Source organism: Oncorhynchus gorbuscha, linkage group LG09, assembly GCF_021184085.1.
Source record: "Oncorhynchus gorbuscha isolate QuinsamMale2020 ecotype Even-year linkage group LG09, OgorEven_v1.0, whole genome shotgun sequence".
Taxonomy (NCBI): Eukaryota; Metazoa; Chordata; class Actinopteri; order Salmoniformes; family Salmonidae; genus Oncorhynchus; species Oncorhynchus gorbuscha.
In genome coordinates this window covers 10,135,465-10,156,120 of record NC_060181.1, presented here as the reverse complement: position 1 = coordinate 10,156,120, position 20,656 = coordinate 10,135,465, and the positions used below count along the sequence as shown (strand labels likewise).

Below are 20,656 nucleotides of genomic sequence, written 5' to 3'. Positions count from 1 at the left end.
AGGTCTGTAGGAGATGAGAAGGAACATCATCAGACAAAACAAGGACTCAGACGTGTTATAACTGAACATCAAACACTAGATACAAGAAGCATGTCTCTAATATGTACAGTATCTACAGTGGCAAGATAAAGTATGTGAACCCTTTGGAATTACCTCAATTTCTGCATAAATTGGTCATCAAATTTGATCAGATCTTTAATCTAAGTTAGACAAAATAAACTAATACTATTATTAGAATTGTTCTTGTCTATATTGAATACATAATTTAAACATTCACAGTGTAGGTTGGAAAAAGTATGTGAACCCCTAGACTAATGGCTTCTCCTAAAGCTAATTGGAGTCAGGAGTCAGAAAACCTGGAGTCCAATCAATGAGATGAGATTAAAGATTTTGGTTAGAGCTGCCCTGCCCTATAAAAAACACTCACAATATTTGAGTTTGCTATTCACAAGAAGCATTGTCTGATATCAACAATGCCTCAAACAAAAGAGATCTCAGAAGATCTAAGATTAAGAATTGTTGACTTGCATAAAGCTGTAAAGTGTTATAAAAGTATCTCTAAAAGCCTTGATGTTCATCAGTCCACGGTAAGACAAATTGTCTACAAATGGAGAAAGTTCAGTGCTGTTGCTACTCTCCCTAGGAGAGGCCATCCTGCAAAGATGACTGCAAGAGCACAACGCAGAATGCTCAATGAAGTTAGGAAGAATCCTAGAGTGTCAGCTAAAGATTTACAGAAATCTCTGGAGCATGCTAACATCTCTGTTGAAGAGTCTATGATATGTAAAACACAAAACAAGAATGGTGTTCATGTGAGGACACCACGGAAGAAGCCACTACTTAAAAAAAAACATTACTGCACATCTGAAGTTTGTAAAAGTGCACCTGGATGTTCCACAGCGCTACCGGCAAAATATTCGGTGGACAAATGAAACTAAAGTTGAGTTGTTTGGAAGGAACATACAACACTGTGTGTGGGGGGGGAAAAGGCACAGCACACCAACATCAAACCCTCATCCCAACTGTAAAGTCTGGTGGAGGGAGCATCATAATTTGGGGCTGCTTTGCTGCCTCAGGGCCTGGACAGCTTGCTATCGGAAAAATGAATTCCCAAGTTTATCAAGACATTTTGGAGGAGAATATATATTTGACTTATTCTTTGGTCTGTGTATGTTTTTCCCCAGTCAACCAGTCGATTAGGGCGTTAGGGCGACCCCCCCACTTGTGATTGGTAAAAAATATGACATATCATGTAATTCATGGATTTTAAATGCTTATAGTGTGGTAAATTTGTACATTTTCCAGATTAAAATATATTGTTCATAACAAGTAGTGACTTACTACTCTGCTCCACAGTGACCGCCAGCAGCAGTCACTACTCCTCCACGGGCGCGTAGGCCGCGAGAATACTTCTTGGGGATTGCTTTGCCAACTATTTACAATGAGGGGGGGGGGACTGCCCCAACAAAATCGCAGGATTCCATAGCAGAAATCATAGCAGCATAAAGTAAACAAACGGTCCTGGTGGCGCTTAAATGTGCATTCAGTCAGAATTTCTGGGTCTGCTCTCGTCTCCCTCCCAATGACTGTCGCGCCAGACGGCTTACTTCCGCACGCGAGGCTCGATCTGCTCGATCAGGTACAGACGGCACTAAAGCAAAAAGGCTAATTGTAAATGAATGAACTTGTAAATAAATATTCATAACAGTCATGGGAGCCTGGGACCTGATAAACCGGACAACTTCATCTAACAAGAGTCCAAGGACAGAGGGATACACTAGCTAGAACCTTCTCATCAAGGATCAGGTAGGACCAAAGTGTATGAAGTTGGCTGGCCAACTTGATTGTTTCCCCCATGTGGTTCCTCAGGTTCTACTGTCATGTTCTGTGGACTAAAACAGCATAAAACCCTGGTGCATCACAAAGCATTATCAAATGAATTAACTAGCTACAGTGTTTGGAGATATTGATTTAAAAAATGTGGTCATTTTTTTGGTGTGAGATTAACCAGTTATCTACCTTTGATAAGCAGCTAAATATAGCTAGCTGGTAGCTTGCTTGTTAGCTAGTTGGCTCTCATGCCTATTTTAAGTCCTTTCTAAACTCAAATCTGACTAACTTGGAACTATAAAGTTAAACAACATTATGTTAGTGGAGCTATCCCCAGTTAGATAATGCTTCCTGAAATTATGTTAGCCAGCTATCCCCAGTTAGATAATGCTTTGTGACATTATGTTAACCACTATCCCCAGTTAGATAGATGCTTTGGACATTATGTTAGCCAGCTATCCCCAGTTAGATAATGCTTTGTGACATTATGTGAACCAGCTATCCCCAGTTAGATAATGCTTTGTGACATTATGTTAGCCAGCTATCCCCAGTTAGATAATGCTGTGACATTATGTTAGCCAGCTATCCCCAGTTAGATAATGCTTTGTGACATTATGTTAACCAGCTATCCCCAGTTAGATAATGCTGTGACATTATGTTAGCCAGCTATCCCCAGTTAGATAATGCTGTGACATTATGTTAGCTAGCTATCCCCAGTTAGATAATGCTGTGACATTATGTTAGCCAGCTATCCCCAGTTAGATAATGCTTTGACATTATGTTAGCCAGCTATCCCCAGTTAGATAATGCTGTGACATTATGTTAGCCAGCTATCCCCAGTTAGATAATGCTGTGACATTATGTTAGCTAGCTATCCCCAGTTAGATAATGCTGTGACATTATGTTAGCCAGCTATCCCCATTTAGATAATGCTTTGTGAAATGTTAGCCAGCTATCCCCAGTTAGATAATGCTTTGTGAAATGTTAGCCAGCTATCCCCAGTTAGATAATGCTCTGTGACATTATGTTAGGAAAGCATATCCCCAGTTAGATAATGCTTTGTGAAATGTTAGCCAGCTATCCCCAGTTAGATAATGCTTTGTGAAATGTTAGCCAGCTATCCCCAGTTAGATAATGCTTTGTGAAATGTTAGCCAGCTATCCCCAGTTAGATAATGCTTTGTGAAATGTTAGCCAGCTATCCCCAGTTAGATAATGCTTTGTGAAATGTTAGCCAGCTATCCCCAGTTAGATAATGCTTTGTGACATTATGTTAGCCAGCTATCCCCAGTTAGATAATGCTTTGTGACATTATGTTAGCCAGCTATCCCCAGTTAGATAATGCTTTGTGACATTATGTTAGCCAGCTATCCCCAGTTAGATAATGCTTTGTGACATTATGTTAGCCAGCTATCCCCAGTTAGATAATGCTTTGTGACATTATGTTAGCTAGCTATCCCCAGTTAGATAATGCTTTGTGACATTATGTTAGCCAGCTATCCCCAGTTAGATAATGCTTTGTGACATTATGTTAGCCAGATATCCCCAGTTAGATAATGCTTTGTGAAATGTTAGCCAGCTATCCCCAGTTAGATAATGCTTTGTGAAATGTTAGCCAGCTATCCCCAGTTAGATAATGCTTTGTGAAATGTTAGCCAGCTATCCCCAGTTAGATAATGCTTTGTGAAATGTTAGCCAGCTATCCCCAGTTAGATAATGCTTTGTGAAATGTTAGCCAGCTATCCCCAGTTAGATAATGCTTTGTGAAATGTTAGCCAGCTATCCCCAGTTAGATAATGCTTTGTGAAATGTTAGCCAGCTATCCCCAGTTAGATAATGCTTTGTGAAATGTTAGCCAGCTATCCCCAGTTAGATAATGCTTTGTGAAATGTTAGCCAGCTATCCCCAGTTAGATAATGCTTTGTGACATTATGTTAGCCAGCTATCCCCAGTTAGATAATGCTTTGTGACAATGTTAGCCAGCTATCCCCAGTTAGATAATGCTTTGTGAATTATGTTAGCCAGCTATCCCCAGTTAGATAATGCTTTGTGACATTATGTTAACCAGCTATCCCCAGTTAGATAATGCTTTGTGACATTATGTTAGCCAGCTATCCCCAGTTAGATAATGCTTTGTGACATTATGTTAGCCAGCTATCCCCAGTTAGATAATGCTTTGTGACATTATGTTAGCCAGCTATCCCCAGTTAGATAATGCTTTGTGACATTATGTTAGCCAGCTATCCCCAGTTAGATAATGCATTGTGACATTATGTTAGCCAGCTATCCCCAGTTAGATAATGCTTTGTGACATTATGTTAGCCAGCTATCCCCAGTTAGATAATGCTTTGTGACATTATGTTAGCCAGCTATCCCCAGTTAGATAATGCGTTTTCACTTATATCATCTGCATGCTTGTTGAGTTCTCCCTGGTGCACTCGTTTGTGCGTGAGCTGCCTGCTCGCTCAAAATAGTTTAATCTAATCTGTTCTAAACAGTGGCAGCATGTGCAGCAGTGGTCATTTGGTTTTTGCAAAAGTGAAATAGGTGTATTGATGCTGTTGTTCAAATGCACAGATTGTTTCATATATCTTCTCAATAGAAACCACCGATAGTTTGAAAACTTGGCATCATATTTCTGTCATGACAACTCCAACCACCTCGCGCGCACCGGGGTATTCAGCCAATCAGGTGACAACTCAAAAGACACCTCAACTTGTGAGTCACAAAGCAAAAAAACAGTTTGGAAACTTAGAGCAACGGACCTTCATGGAGGGCGACTCCCAGATGGCCAGACCGTAGTAGTCTCTCTCCAGCAGGTTGAGGTGGTCACACACCTTGGTGAACAGCTCCACACCTTTGGCATGTTTCTAAAGGGAAGTCTTTAAGAGAATGTTTCAAAACAGAGACATAAAACTAAACCTGTCTTTAACTGTAAAATGGGAATTGCTTTTTGCCATGTTTCTAAAAGACAAAGCAAAAACAAGTTGTATAAAAAAAATGATTTAAAAAATCAACTGAAATATCACATAAGTGTCTTCTTTTTTGGCAGCGATTACAGCCTTGAGTCTTCTTGGGTATGACGCTACAAGCTTGGCACACCTGTATTTGGGGAGTTTCTCCCATTCTTCTCTGCAGATCCTCTCAAGTTCTGTCAGTTTGGATGGGGAGCGTTGCTGCACAGATATTTTCAAGTCTTTCCAGAGATGTTTAATCGGGTTCAAGTCTGGACTCTGACTGGGCCACTCAAGGACATTCAGAGACTTGTCCCAAAGCCACTCCTGCGTTGTCTTGGCTGTGTGCTTAGGGTCGTTGCTCTGTTAGAAGGTGAACCTTCGCCCCAGTCTGAGGTCCTGAGCGCTCTGGAGCAGGTTTTCATCAAGGATCTCTGTACTTTTCTCCATTCATCTTTTCCTCGATCCTGACTTGTTACCCAGTCCCTGACGCTGAAAAACATCCCCACAGCATGATGCTGCCACCACCATGCTTAATTGTAGGGATGGTGCCAGGTTTTCTCCAGGCGTGACGCTTGGCATTCAGTCCAAAAAATTCAATCCAGGTTTCATCACACCAGAGAATCTAGTTTCTCATGGTCTGAGAGTCTTTAAGTGCCTTTTGGCAAACTCCAAGCAGGCTGGCATGTGCCTTTTACTGAGGAGTGGCTTCCATCTGGCCACTCTACCGTAAAGGCCTGATTGGTGGAGTGCTACAGAGATAGTTGTCCTTCTGGAAGGTTCTCCCATCTCCATAGAGGAAATCCGGAGCTCTGTTAGAGTGACCATCGGGTTCTTGTTCACCTCACTGGCCAAGGCCCTTCTCCCCTGATTGGTCAGTTTGGTTAGGATGCCAGCTCTGGGAAGAATCCTCCAAACTTCTCCATTTAAGAATGATGGAGGCCACTGTGTTCTTGACCTTCAATGCTGCAGAAATGTTTTGGCACCCTTCCCCAGATCTGTGCCTCGACACAATCCTGTCTCGGAGCTCTACGGACAATTCATTCGACCTCATGGCTTGGTTTTTGCTCTGGCATGCACTGTCAACTGTGAGACCTTATATGGACAGGTGTGTGCCTTTCCAAGTCATGTCCAATCAATTGAATTTACCACAGGTGGACTCCAATCAAGTTGTAGAAACATCTCAAGGATGATCAATGGAAACAGGATGTACCTGATCTCAATTTTGAGTCTCATAGCAAAAGATTAGAATAATTATGTAAATAAGGTATTTATGTTTTTAATATATTTGTAAACATTTATAAAAAACTGTTTTCGCTTTGTCATTATGGGGTATTGTGTGTAGATTAATGAGGAAAATAATTAATTTAATCAATTTTAGAACCAGGCTGTAACGTAAGAAAATGTGGAAAAAGTCAAGGGGTCTGAATACTTTCGGAAGGCACTGTACCCGAAAAAGCCAGTCTAGCAATATATATATAGCATATATATAGCGCACAGAATTAAAAAGCAGTTGTCGGATATTATTCATTCTAATCAGAAAGGCATTTTATTGGACGATATATTGGAAATAATAGAACACTGGGAAATATCTGAGAAACCAGTCCTGCTATTCATATCTGACTTCGAAAAGGCTTTTGATAAAGTACGGCTGGAGATTATATATAAATGCCTGGAATATTTTCAATTTTGGGGAATCTCCTATAAATAAAATGGGTTAAAGTCATGTATTACTTAAAATTAAAATGACTTGTGTCATGCACAAAGTAGATGTCCTAACGGACATGCCAAAACTATAGTTTGTTAACAAGAAATTTGTAGAGTGTTTGAAAAACGAGTTTTAATGACTCCAACCTAAGTTTATGTAAACTTCCGACTTTAACTGTATATGTATGCACAGTGCAAAAGTTTTAAAACTATTTTCTACTGTACATTGTAGAATAATAGAGAAGACATCAAAGCCACAATCATCTGACCTCAACCTAATTGAGATGGTTTGGGATGAGTTGGACCGCAGGGTGAAGAACAAGCAGCCAACAAGTGCTCAGCATATGTGGGAACTCCTTCAAGACTATTAGATAAGCATTCCATGTGAAGCTGGTTGAGAGAATGAGTGTGCAACACTCATCATGGCAAAAGGTGGCTACTTTGAAGAATCTCAAATATAAAATAGATTCTGATTTGTTACTACATGATTCCATATGTGTTATTTCATAGTGTGTCCAACCTTTTGACTGGTACTGTATGAACAAATCGGACAAGTTTATAGGATTTGGCAAGACAGCACAAACCGTCCTGGATCCCCCAGGCTATGTATCCTAGGATTCCAGCTATAATAAAGAATGATTTGGTAATATTGGGACTTACATCCAGCTCACACTCATACAGAGTGTCGTCCAGCAGTGTAACTTTAATTTGCATGATCCTGGGTCGACGGGGAGGCTTAGGAGGTTGAGCGTCTTCTTCTGCTATCTTCTCCTTTAACCCTTTCTCTCCCTCCCCCTCCTCGCCCTCTCTTCCTTCTCCCTCTCCCTCAGGGTCCTCCTCCTTTTTCTCCTTCTCCTGGGCACTGTCCTCTTCTCTTTTCTCCTTGTCTTTCTCTCCCCCCTCGTCCTCCGATTCTTTCTCGGGGTCTTCCTTCTGGTCTACCTGGACAGGCTGGAGGAAAAGACACAAGACACATTTTTAACACATTCCATTTTATATTCATTCCAAAACCACACATGGACACATTTGCATCTGTGTGTAAGACAAACATGCTTGCTTAAAGCTACACAGAACAAACAACTTTACAAACGACAAAGACATGATATTGATACAGTTGGAAGTCGGAAGTTTACATACACCTCAGCCAAATACATTTAAACTCAGTTTTTCACAATTCCTTACATCTAATCCTAGTAACAATTCCCTGTCTTAGGTCAGTTAGGATCACCACTTTATTTTAAGAATGTGAAATGTCAGTATAATAGTAGAAAAAATTATTTATTTTAACTTTTATTCCTTTCATCACATTTCCAGTGGGTCAGAAGTTTACATACACTCAATTAGTATTTGGTACATTGCCTTTAAATTGATTAACTTGGGTCAAACATTTCAGGTAGCCTTCCACAAGCTTCCCACAATCAATTGGGTGAATTTTGGCCCATTCCTCCTGACAGAGTTGGTGTAACAGGTTTGTAAGGCCTCCTTGCTCGCACACGCTTTTTCAGTTCTGTCAACAAAATTCCTGTAGGTTTGAGGTCAGGGCTTTGTGATGGCCACTCCAATACCTTGACTTTGTTGTCCTTAAGCCATTTTTTCACAACTTTGGAAGTATGCTTGGGGGTCATTGTCTATTTAGAAGACCCATTTGCGTCCAAGCTTTAACTTCCTGACTGATGTCTTGAGATGTTGCTTCAATGTCTCCACGTAATTTTCCAACCACATGATGCCATCTATTTTGTGAAGTGCACCAATCCCTCCTGCAGCAAAGCACCCCCACAACATGATGCTGCCACCCCCGTGCTTCACGGTTGGGATGTGTTCTTCGGCTTGCAAGCCTCCTCCTTTTTCCTCCAAACATAACGATGGTCATTATGGCCAAACAGTTCTATTTTTGTTTCATCAGACCAAAGGACATTTCTCCAAATGTACGAACTTTGTCCCCATGTTCAGTTGCAAACCGTAGTCTGGCTTTTTTGATGGCGGTTTGGAGCAGTGGCTCCAAACCTTGCTGAACGGCCTTTCAGGTTATGTCGATATAGGACTCATTTTACTGTGGATATAGATACTTTTGTACCTGTTTCCTCCAGCATCTTCACAAGATCCTTTGCTGTTGTTCTGGGATTGATTTGCATTTTTGCACCAAAGTACGTTCATCTCTAGGAGACAGAACACGTATCCTTCCTGAGGGGTTTGATGGCTGCGTGATCCCATGGTGTTTATACTTGTATACTATTGTTTGTATAGATGAACGTGGTACCTTCAGGCGTTTGGAAATTGCTCCCAAAGATTAACCAGACTTGTGGAGGTCTACAATCTTTTTTCTGAGGTCTTGGCTGATTTCTTTTGATTTTCCCATGATGTCAAGCAAAGAGGCACTGAGTTTGAAGGTAGGCCTTGAAATACATCCACAGGTACACCTCCAATTGACTCAAATCATGTCAATCAGCCTATCAAAAGCTTCTAAAGCCACGACATCCATTTCTGGAATTGTCCAAGCTGTTTAAAGGCACAGTCAACTTAGTGTATGTAAACTTCTGACCCTCTGGAATTGTGATACAGTGAATTATAAGTGATATAAGCTGCCTGTAAACATTTGTTGGAAAAATTACTTGTGTCATGCACAAAGTAGATGTCCTAACCGACTTGCCAAAACTATAGTTTTTTTTTCACTAAGAAATTTGTGGAGTGGTTGAAAAACAAGTTTTAATGACTCCAACCTAAGTGTATGTAAACCTCTGACATTAACTGTATATATAGGTAAAAGCTCGTCTATACCATCATTAGTTCAGTCTCAGACAATGTCCAGTCAGGTAACACATGATACCTTTACAACCACACACCTAGAGTCATCTAAAAACCATTAGCCCGAAGCTCAAACCCAGAAGTTACACACACACACACACACACACACACACACACACACACACACACACACACACACACACACACACACACACACACACACACACACTGACCAAAAAGTAATTTCGTTACGTTATGTCCCCGTATGTCCCCATTACCAGTAAAACATAATCAAAACCTATTTCTTTCACTTACTTGCTGTGCTGTTTCATTGTTCATTTGTTCAGTCGTTTCATTCTCAACCAGGATTTCCATGGAACGCAGTTTGGGTCTTTGCGTGTCAAAAAATACACTATTTAACAATATATATTTGATGTGTCAATCAGAACCTGAATATGACTGCACGCCACATAATAATTTAACTCGTTCATAATTTTTGTTACGTAGTTATTACACATTGATTACACTATCACTCGTATTTCATATGTCACAACGATTCATCGATACGTTTGCTATGATGCTGTATGCTATGATGCTGTATGCTATGATGCTGTATGCTATGATGCTGTATGCTATGATGCTGGTAAAGTTGTCTCGCGCACCTACAGTGCTGGTCATTAAAAAAAGCTAGCTAGCTCATGGATGCAAACAATAAACAACATAATCTATTTCAGTAGCTATCATTAGCTAGCTAACTATATAGCTAGATGTCATCATCTAAAATAACTCTGATTTATGAGACAGTTCTTATTTTATTAATGGTGGTCGGACCCATCTATGTGAAGCTAGCCACAACAAGGATTAGCCACAATAGTGGACTTTTCAAAATAAAAGTATGACATAATTCTACTATTTGTATTCATTTGCACCACTGTCAATGACATATTTATTATTTTGAAGGCAAACCGCAAATTCCACTATGTGGCTAATCCTTATTGTATCTAGCTTCACAACACATAACCCGGTCCGGTCGAGCCTCACTAGCGAGATGAAGCTAGCTGGCTGCTTATAACGTTAGCTTTGGGCAACAGGGTTAAGTAGCTGGCTAGCTATTTATTTTCATGAACTGAAGTTCAATATCAACACACGAACAACAAGTGGCAACCTAGCTAATACTTACTCACAAGGATTCCTAAATCATTGCTAAGAATAATGAAAATGAATGTAGTTTTTAAATGGTCATTGTTTTTAGGCTGGTTGTTATGGTACTAGCTAGGTACTAAGCTAAAGCTAGCTAGGTACCAAGCTAAAGCTAGCTAGGTACCAAGCTAAAGCTAGCTAGGTACCAAGCTAAAGCTAGCTAGGTACTAAGCTAAAGCTAGCTACCCCAGAAGTTGTGGTCGAACAAATGATGCTTTATTACCAACGCGGTACCGTAAACACATCGTTCATGGCCGGTGTTTGCAGATTTTATTGTACCGCTTTGACAGTGCTACTATCTTTTTTGACACGCAAAGACCCAAACGGTGTTCCATAGTATGTACGTGAAGCTAATAGCAGTAGCTATTACTGTGTAACTCTGGTAGGACAACATCGGAAAAATAGCGCACTTGGCAGTGTTAACCGGTGCTCGACCAGTCGGCAAAAGCCAACATCACCCACGACAGAGAACGGTTGATTGTCAAGGGCAATGAATTCCATTATCTTGCCGTTAATGGATTTCGCCTTTGAGTTGTTTCGCTGAAATGTTCTTACTCTTTCAAATCATTGCTTGACTTGTTGACTGCTCCATCCACACCAGCAGACATTGTGGGCTAGGTTAGGAATGCTGTGTTGCACGTTAGCGCAAAATGCTACGTGGCGTCATTATGTCATGTACCTACGTTATATAGTATATAGTATATATATTATTATTATATTATTATATAGGTATGCACGTCAGCTTTGATATCGGTTTTGTATATTGGGCATTAAACTAGACATCCGATCCAAAATGTCACCGATATATCTATTGTGCATCCCTACTATATATCCTCACTATTGTGACTATATGTCCTCACTATTGTGACTATATATCCTCACTATTGTGACTATATATCCTCACTATTGTAACTATATATCCTCACTATTGTAACTATTTGACTATATATCCTCACTAGTGTGACTATATATCCTCACTATTGTGACTATACTATTGTGACTATATATCCTCACTATTGTGATATCCTCACTATTGTGACTATATATCCTCACTATTGTGACTATATATCCTCACTATTGTGACTATATATCCTCACTATTGTGACTATATATCCTCACTATTGTGACTATATATCCTCACTATTGTGACTATATATTGTGACCTCACTATTGTGACTATATATCCTCACTATTGTGACTATATATCCTCACTATTGTGACTATATATCCTCACTATTGTCCTCACTATTGTGACTATATATCCTCACTATATATTGTGACTATATATCCTCACTATTGTGACTATATATCCTCACTATTGTGACTATATATCCTCTATTGTGACTATATATATATATATATCCTCTACTATTGTGACTATATATCCTCACTATTGTGACTATATATCCTATTGTGACACTATTGTGACTATATATCCTCACTATTGTGACTATATATCCTCACTATTGTGACTATATATCCTCACTATTGTGACTATATATCCTCACTATTGTGACTATATATCCTCACTATTGTGACTATTGTGACTATATATCCTCACTATTGTGACTATATATCCTCACTATTGTGACTATATATCCTCACTATTGTGACTATATATCCTCACTATTGTGACTATATATCCTCACTATTGTGACTATATATCCTCACTATTGTGACTATATATCCTCACTATTGTGACTATATATCCTATTGTCTCACTATTGTGACTATATATCCTCACTATTGTGACTATATATCCTCACTATTGTGACTATATATCCTCACTATTGTGACTATATATCCTCACTATTGTGACTATATATCCTCACTATTGTGACTATATATCCTCACTATATATCCTCACTATTGTGACTATATATCCTCACTATTGTGACTATATATCCTCACTATTGTGACTATATATCCTCACTATTGTGACTATATATCCTCACTATTGTGACTATATATCCTCACTATTGTGACTATATATCCTCACTATTGTGACTATATATCCTCACTATTGTGACTATATATCCTCACTATTGTGACTATATATCCTCACTATTGTGACTATTGTGATATATCCTCACTATTGTGACTATATATCCTCACTATTGTGACTATATATCCTCACTATTGTGTGACTATATATCCTCACTATTGTGACTATATATCCTCACTATTGTGACTATATATCCTCACTATTGTGACTATATATCCTCACTATTGTGACTATATATCCTCACTATTGTGACTATATATCCTCACTATTGTGACTATATATCCTCACTATTGTGACTATATATCCTCACTATTGTGACTATATATCCTCACTATTGTGACTATATATCCTCACTATTGTGACTATATATCCTCACTATTGTGACTATATATATCCTCACTATTGTGACTATATATCCTCACTATTGTGACTATATATCCTCACTATTGTGACTATATATCCTCACTATTGTGACTATATATCCTCACTATTGTGACTATATATCCTCACTATTGTGACTATATATCCTCACTATTGTGACTATATATCCTCACTATTGTGACTATATATCCTCACTATTGTGACTATATATCCTCACTATTGTGACTATATATTGCCATAACGTTGTGCTTTGAGGCCGAAATGAAATACTATATAAAGAAGGAACAATAGGAACCAAAGGAAAGGCTTTCCTCAAGCCACATCACAAACACCACAATCATTACTCATTCATGCACGTCTGTTCTTACTCACTTCACATAGCAGTTTGAAGACTGAGAGAGTACTGTAATTCAGAGCACTGTAAATCCAGCACAAAACACCTACCACTTACCACTGAAGAGCACATTCATCAGCTCAGACTAAAATCAACATAATTTTGCACTCTAGCTAAGCAGTAGCTAAGAGTCCTCAACCACACACACTGCTATTAAACATGTCCTCGTCAAGCCTGACCCTACAACAACACACAGTCCCAGTATGACAGCGCAGCAGGAGTGATAGGCTCTCACCTGAGCCTCGTTGCTGCTGAGTGAGTGCAGGTCGAGGTTCTGATCCCCCTCGATCCTGAGCTCCGGCTCACAGTCAGCGATGGGCGCCTTGGGCTCTTCCCCGTCCCCTCCTTTCTCCCCCTTCTCTCCCCCGTCCCCCTCGCACTGAGACCTCCTCTTCAGGAAAGAGGAGAAGAGTCGCGAGAGGCCACGGTCGGCCGAGGTGCGCTGGCGGGGTCTCAGCTGCAACCCCTTCTTGGGAGGAAAGGGCGAGCCGGTGCTTAGGGGCGAGGTGACGGGAGTGCTGGAAGCCTGGGAGTCAGAGGGCCCGTGGTCAGGGGGCGTGGCCTGATGCTGCTCTGCCTCCTGCTGGCTGGGATTCTTTTGCTGCTGTCGCTCTGTCGCCTCGTCTGTCGTCATGGCAACAGCTGCATGGGGAAAACAACCAGGGAAAATGGTCCATCATGAAGAGATTTGGTCAGGTAGTTTACCTAGGATTAGATGTTATTCAAATGTTGGTAATATAGTCATTACACTACAGGTCATCATCGTAAGGTAGTGTGCCGTCTAACCTCTTCCTTGTTTCTAGCAGATTTTGTATTTGTCCTTTAAAAATGATTATGGCTGCAATCCCGTTAACGTGATCGATACGACAACAGCCAGTGACAGTGCAGGGCGCCAAATTCAAAACAACAGAAATCTCATAATTAAAATTCCTCAAACATACATATATCTTATACCGTTTTAAAGAGGTAATCTTGTTGTTAATCCCACCACAGTGTCAGATTTCAAATAGGCCTTACAGCGAAAGCACCACAAACGATTATGTTAGGTCACCACCAAGCCACAGATAAAAACAGACATTTTTCCAGCCAAAGATAGGAGTCACAAAAAGCACAAATAGAGATAAAAATTAATAACTTGATGATCTTCATCAGATGACACTCATAGGACTTCATGTTACACAATACATGCATGTTTTGCTTGATAAAGTTCATATTTATATTTTAAAAATCTGAGTTTACATTGGCGCGTTATGTTCACTAGTTCCAAAAACATCCAGTGATATTGCAGAGAGCCACATCAATTTTACAGAAATACTCATCATAAATGTTGATGAAAATACAAGTGTTACACATGGAATTATAGATATACCGCTCCTTAATGCAACCGCTGTGTGAGATTTCAAAAAACCTTTATGGAAAAAACAAACCATGCAATAATCTGAGATTTTTTTATTTATTATCCGCCATGTTGGATTCAACAGAGACCAGAAATCACATTATAAATACTCCCTTACCTTTGATCTTCATCAGAATGCACTCCCAGGAATCCTAGTTCCACAATAAATGTTTGATTTGTTCGATAATGTCCATTACTTATGTCCAAGTGGCTACTTTTGTTAGGGCGTTAAGTACACAAATCTGGACCTGCTCGTGCAGGTCCAGCCGAACATCGGTCGAAATGTTCAAAAAGTTATATTACAGGTCGTAGAAACATTTCAGACTAAGTATATATTCAATCTTTAGGATGTTTTTATCATAAATCTTCAATAACGTTCCAACCGGAGAATTCCATTGTCTGTAGAAAAGCCAGGTCGCTCTCATGTGAAATGCACGTGACCAGGACCTGGCTCTCTGCCAGACCAATGACTCAAAGAGCTCTCATCCGGCCCCACATCACAGTAGAAGCCTCATTCAAGTTTCTAAAGACGGTTGACATCTAGTGGAATCCTATATAATATGCATATATTAGCAACTGGGAATTAAAATGTTAAACATCAGACAGAACAAGGTCACCTATTAGCTATTATTCCATTAAATCCCAGGCAGCCATTTATGCTATAAATACCCAGGGAGAGGGGAGAGGAGAAGGGAGAGAAGGAAATAGAGGAGAGAGGAGGGAGAGGGGAGAGGAGGAGGGAGAGAAGGAAGTAGAGGAGGGATAGGAGGGAGAGGAGAGATAGGAGGGAGAAGAGGATGGAGGAGGGAGAGGAAAGATAGGAGGGAGAGGAGAAGGGATGGGAGAGATAGGAGGAAGAAGAGGATGGAGAGGAGGGAGAGGAGAGATAGGAGGGAGAGGAGAAGAGATGGGAGAGATAGGAGGGAGAGAAGGAAGGAGAGGAGAGATAGGAGGGAGAAGAGGAGGGAGAGGAGAAGGTATAGGAGGGAGAGGAGGATGGAGAGGATAAGGGATAGGAGGGAAAGGAGAAGGGATAGGAAGGAGAGGAGGCGGGAGAGGAGAGGTAGCTATTATTATTATATCATGGATTGGTGGTGTGATCTGGAGTGGGCCTTTACAGACCCTCATCTCTCTCTCCCCACCCTCTGACGCTGCATGCTGGGCAGGGGTCACCATGGCAACGCCGGCTTTATTAGGCCCCAGTCATGTCATTGTGGTGGTGGAGTCTCCATGCTGCTACTGTTGGTGATTCAGCATGGGAACATAATGGGGACATCATGGGAACATCATAATGGGGACATCATGGGGACATCATGGGATGGGGACATCATGGGGACATCATGGGAACATCGTTGGGAGATAGAGCAGGATGAGTGACCAGCCTCTAAGAAGACCAGGGCTTGCCACTACTACCAGTCATTTTAGTGTTAGTAAGCAATATTATACTTCTATTCTATTCTACTTCTATTCTTCTGACTATTTTGAGGAAGTAATACTGGCTTTGTTCCTATGGTGTCTCATGAGGGACAAACATCAGTAACTGCCACATTGAACCACACCCCCAAGACTGAAATCTAATTTTTATTTAATGAGCAACAGAGAAACATGTGGAATTGGTGCGTTCAGTCGCTCTTTAATCATGGAGCCCCAAATCAGTATTTCCCACCCCCTGGGGTTGACTGACACAGTCCTGCCGAGCCCAGCTCTACCCAGCCTGATAGTGGTTCATCTAGTTGCTGCCATATGACAGGGTCATATCTGTCAATAACAGCAGCACACAACTAGACCGGTCCAAAATCTGTGCTGGCTTGCCAATGTGTGACCATAATATCTGGCAAGACATCACAGACAGATCTGGGACCAGGCTATAGCAAATAACCTTCAGTGTTCTGCTTTCGCTTGGGATCTTTCCTGAGTCATTTCCGACTCACAAGGGCTCTTCAACAACGAATAATACAGTGAGGCTCCACAGTTCATTATGTAGTTCACTATGTAGTGCACTAGGACCTCATAGGGGCTCTGGTCAAAAGTAGTGCACAACATCAAATCAAAGTGTAGCGAAATGCTTGTGATTCCAGTTCCGACCATGCAGTAATATCTAACAGGTAATCTAACAATTTCACAACAACTACCTTATACACACAAGTGTAAAGGAATGAATAAGAATATGTACATATAAATATATGGATGAGTGATGGTCGAACGGCATAGGCAGGATGTAGCAGATGGTATAGAGTACAGTATATACATATGTGGTGAGTAATGTAGGGTATGTAAACATTATATAAAGTGGTATTGTTTAATGTGACTAGTGATACATTTATTACATCCAATTTTGTGTTATTAAAGTGGCTAGAGATTTGAGTCAGTATGTTGGCAGCAGCCACTCAATGTTAGTGGTGGCCGTTTAACAGTCTGCTGGCCTTGAGATAGAAGCTGTTTTTCAGTCTCTCGGTCCCAGCTTTGATGCACATGTTCTGACTTCGCCTTCTGGATGATAGCGGGGTGAACAGGCAGTGGCTCGGGTGGTTGTTGTCCTTGATGATCTTTTTGGCCTTCCTGTGACATCGGGAGTGTAGGTGTCCTGGAGGGCAGGTAGATTGCCCCCGGTGATTCGTTGTGCAGATCTCACTACCCTCTGGAGAGTCTTACGGTTGTGGGCGGAGCACTTGCCTTACCAGGCGGTGATACAGCCTGCCAGGATGCTCTCGATTGTGCATCTGTAGAAGTTTGTGAGTGCTTTTGGTGACAAGCCGAATTTCTTCAGCCTCCTGAGGTTGAATAGGCGCTGCTGCGCCTTCTTGGTTGGTGGCAAAGACGAAAACACAGGAAGTGTCTACTTCCTGCTTTATCAAAAGAGACACCTCGGTCTTCTGTCCATGGTGTGTGTGAATAACAGGAGGTTGGTGGCACCTTAATTAAGGGAGGACGGCCTCGTGGCAAAGCCTGGATCGGAATCAGCGGAACGGAATCAAATAGATCCAAAACCGTGGTTTCCATGGTTTCCATGTGTTTGGTGCCATTCCATTCACCGTTACTATGAGCCGTCCTCCCGTCAGCAGCCTCCGCTGGCGTTAATGTGTGCTACGTGTGTGCGTGTGTAATGTGTATGCGTGTGTGAGTGGTTAAAAAACTACTACACAAAGATACATTTCTGTGGTAAATAGCTTGAAGGACAAAGAACCAGTTCAGAATCTCAGATTAGTCGTGTCATCATCATGCTAGCTGTCATGGCGCCTTCGTTGGTTTCCTGTTTTCTATGGCTGCTGACACACAATGAGCCGGTAGATGTCCAATCAAGATCACGCATGACGACTGAGTTTGTCAGTTGGCTAATACCCCGACGGTGTCAATATGAGAACTGCCCGTTTGAATTGGCTTAGGCACGCAGAGAGAGGATGTTAGGCATGCAGAGAGAGGATGTTAGGCACGCAGAGAGAGGATGTTAGGCACGCAGAGAGAGGATGTTAGGCACGCAGAGAGAGGATGTTAGGCACGCAGAGAGAGGATGTAAGGCACGCAGAGAGAGGATGTTAGGCACGCAGAGAGAGGATGTTAGGCACGCAGAGAGAGGATGTAAGGCACGCAGAGAGAGGATGTTAGGCACGCAGAGAGAGGATGTTAGGCACGCAGAGAGAGGATGTTCGGCACGCAGAGAGAGGATGTTAGGCACGCAGAGAGAGGATGTTCGGCACGCAGGGAGAGGATGTTCGGCACGCAGGGAGAGGATGTTAGGCACGCAGGGAGAGGATGTTAGGCACACAAAGAGGATGTTCGGCACGCAGAGAGAGGATGTTAGGCACGCAGAGAGAGGATGTTAGGCACGCAGAGAGAGGATGTTAGGCACGCAGAGAGAGCATGTTAGGCACGCAGAGAGAGGATGTTAGGCACGCAGAGAGAGGATGTTAGGCACGCAGAGAGAGGATGGTGGCCAGCTTAACTTGATCCTGCTGAGGCCTATGTATCCTGTTGCTGCTTCCCCTGAGCAGTAACACCACTCTACTGACTACTGTTTCCCCTGACCAGTAACACCACTCTACTGACTACTGCTTCCCCTGACCAGTAACACCACTCTACTGACTACTGACTACTGCTTCCCCTGACCAGTAACGCCACTCTACTGACTACTGCTTCCCCTGACCAGTAACACCACTCTACTGACTACTGCATCCCCTGACCAGTAACACCACTCTACTGACTACTGACTACCGCTTCCCCTGAACAGTAACACCACTCTACTGACTACTGACTACTGTTTCCCCTGACCAGTAACACCACTCTACTGACTACTGCTTCCCCTGACCAGTAACACCACTCTACTGACTACTGCTTCCCCTGACCAGTAACACCACTCTACTGACAACTGACTACTGCTTCCCCTGACCAGTAACACCACTCTACTGACTACTGCTTCCCCTGACCAGTAACACCACTCTACTGACTACTGCTTCCCCTGACCAGTAACACCACTCTACTGACTACTGATTCCCCTGACCAGTAACACCACTCTACTGACTACTGACTACTGCTTCCCCTGACCAGTAACACCACTCTACTGACTACTTCTTCCCCTGACCAGTAACACCACTCTACTGACTACTGCTTCCCCTGACCAGTAACACCACTCTACTGACTACTGCTTCCCCTGACCAGTAACACCACTCTACTGACTACTGCTTCCCCTGACCAGTAACACCAATCTACTGACTACTGACTACCGCTTCCCCTGGAGGTCAAAGAGCCCAATGGAGGTCAAAGAGCCCTATGGAGGTCAAAGAGCCATATGGAGGTCAAAGAGCCCAATGGAGGTCAAAGAGCCCTATGGAGGTCAAAGAGCCCTATGGAGGTCAAAGAGCCATATGGAGGTCAAAGAGCCCTATGGAGGTCAAAGAGCCATATGGAGGTCAAAGAGCCCTATGGAGGTCAAAGAGCCCTATGGAGGTCAAAGAGCCCTATGGAGGTCAAAAGTGGTGCACTATAAGGAATAGGGTCCCATTTGGAATCCAGCCCTCCACCTCCCACCTCCCCACAGCCTTCAACCTGTCTAACACCTACCAGTTTCGTGTTGCAGGTTCAGCTAGGAATAAGTCCACAGTAAACTGAGTGTGGTGTGGACAGCTCAGTGCATCCCTGGGACATCCCTGGGACTGAGCTCCCTACCAAACTGTTAAAGACTCCAACCCCCCAACCTACAGACACCCTATAACCCAATGGACCAATGGCAGCTCAATGAATGTAGAACAGCTCTTGGATAATGAATCAGAAAGGGTACTTCAGATACTGAGGGAACAACGAAGGGTCCAAGGGCCCAGATCTGGGACTCAACATGAGGGAAGTGTATTCATATCATTAGAGAAGAGGTCTGTTTTAATACACGCTGTGTGTGTTTGATTAGAATCACAGTCCAGGGAGCTGTATTAGCAGTATTAATAGCCTTCAGTTTCATTTTCACATCGAAAAACGTCCCTTGTCACCTGCAGAGTGAAGTTAGTAATAGGCCTATTGTTCTCCACTCCAGATAGTAGGCTATATGTTCTCTACTCCAGATGGTAGGCTATATGTTCTCTACTCCAGATGGTAGGCTATATGTTCTCTACTCCAGATGGTAGGCTATATGTTCTCTACTCCAGATGGTAGGGTATATGTTCTCTACTCCAGATGGTAGGCTATATGTTCTCTACTCCAGATAGTAGGCTATATGTTCTCTACTCCAGATGGTAGGCTATATGTTCTCTACTCCAGATGGTAGGCTATATGTTCTCTACTCCAGATGGTAGGCTATATGTTCTCTACTCCAGATGGTAGGCTATATGTTCTCTACTCCAGATGGTAGGCTATATGTTCTCTACTCCAGATGGTAGGCTATATGTTCTCTACTCCAGATGGTAGGCTATATGTTCTCTACTCCAGATGGTAGGCTATATGTTCTCTACTCCAGATAGTAGGCTATATGTTCTCTACTCCAGATGGTAGGCTATATGTTCTCTACTCCAGATGGTAGGCTATATGTTCTCTACTCCAGATGGTAGGCTATATGTTCTCTACTCC

General features: G+C 42.0%; 1 protein-coding gene across 14 annotated transcripts in view; it reads right to left on the bottom strand.

Annotated features, from left to right (window-relative positions):
* The window catches only part of LOC124043153 (protein 4.1-like), a 151,647-nt gene that overhangs the window by 104,815 nt on the left and 26,176 nt on the right, over positions 1 to 20,656 (bottom strand). For all 14 annotated transcript variants that reach the window (XM_046361390.1, XM_046361393.1, XM_046361394.1 and 11 more), the window contains exons 2-5: positions 13,448 to 13,854; positions 7,151 to 7,441; positions 4,595 to 4,699; positions 1 to 4 (exon numbers count right to left, since the gene is read on the bottom strand). The exon at positions 1 to 4 is cut by the window's left edge and continues 39 nt beyond it. In XM_046361390.1, coding sequence (XP_046217346.1) covers positions 1 to 4; positions 4,595 to 4,699; positions 7,151 to 7,441; positions 13,448 to 13,854 — 807 coding nt within the window. The remainder of the gene's footprint in view (positions 5 to 4,594; positions 4,700 to 7,150; positions 7,442 to 13,447; positions 13,855 to 20,656) is intronic.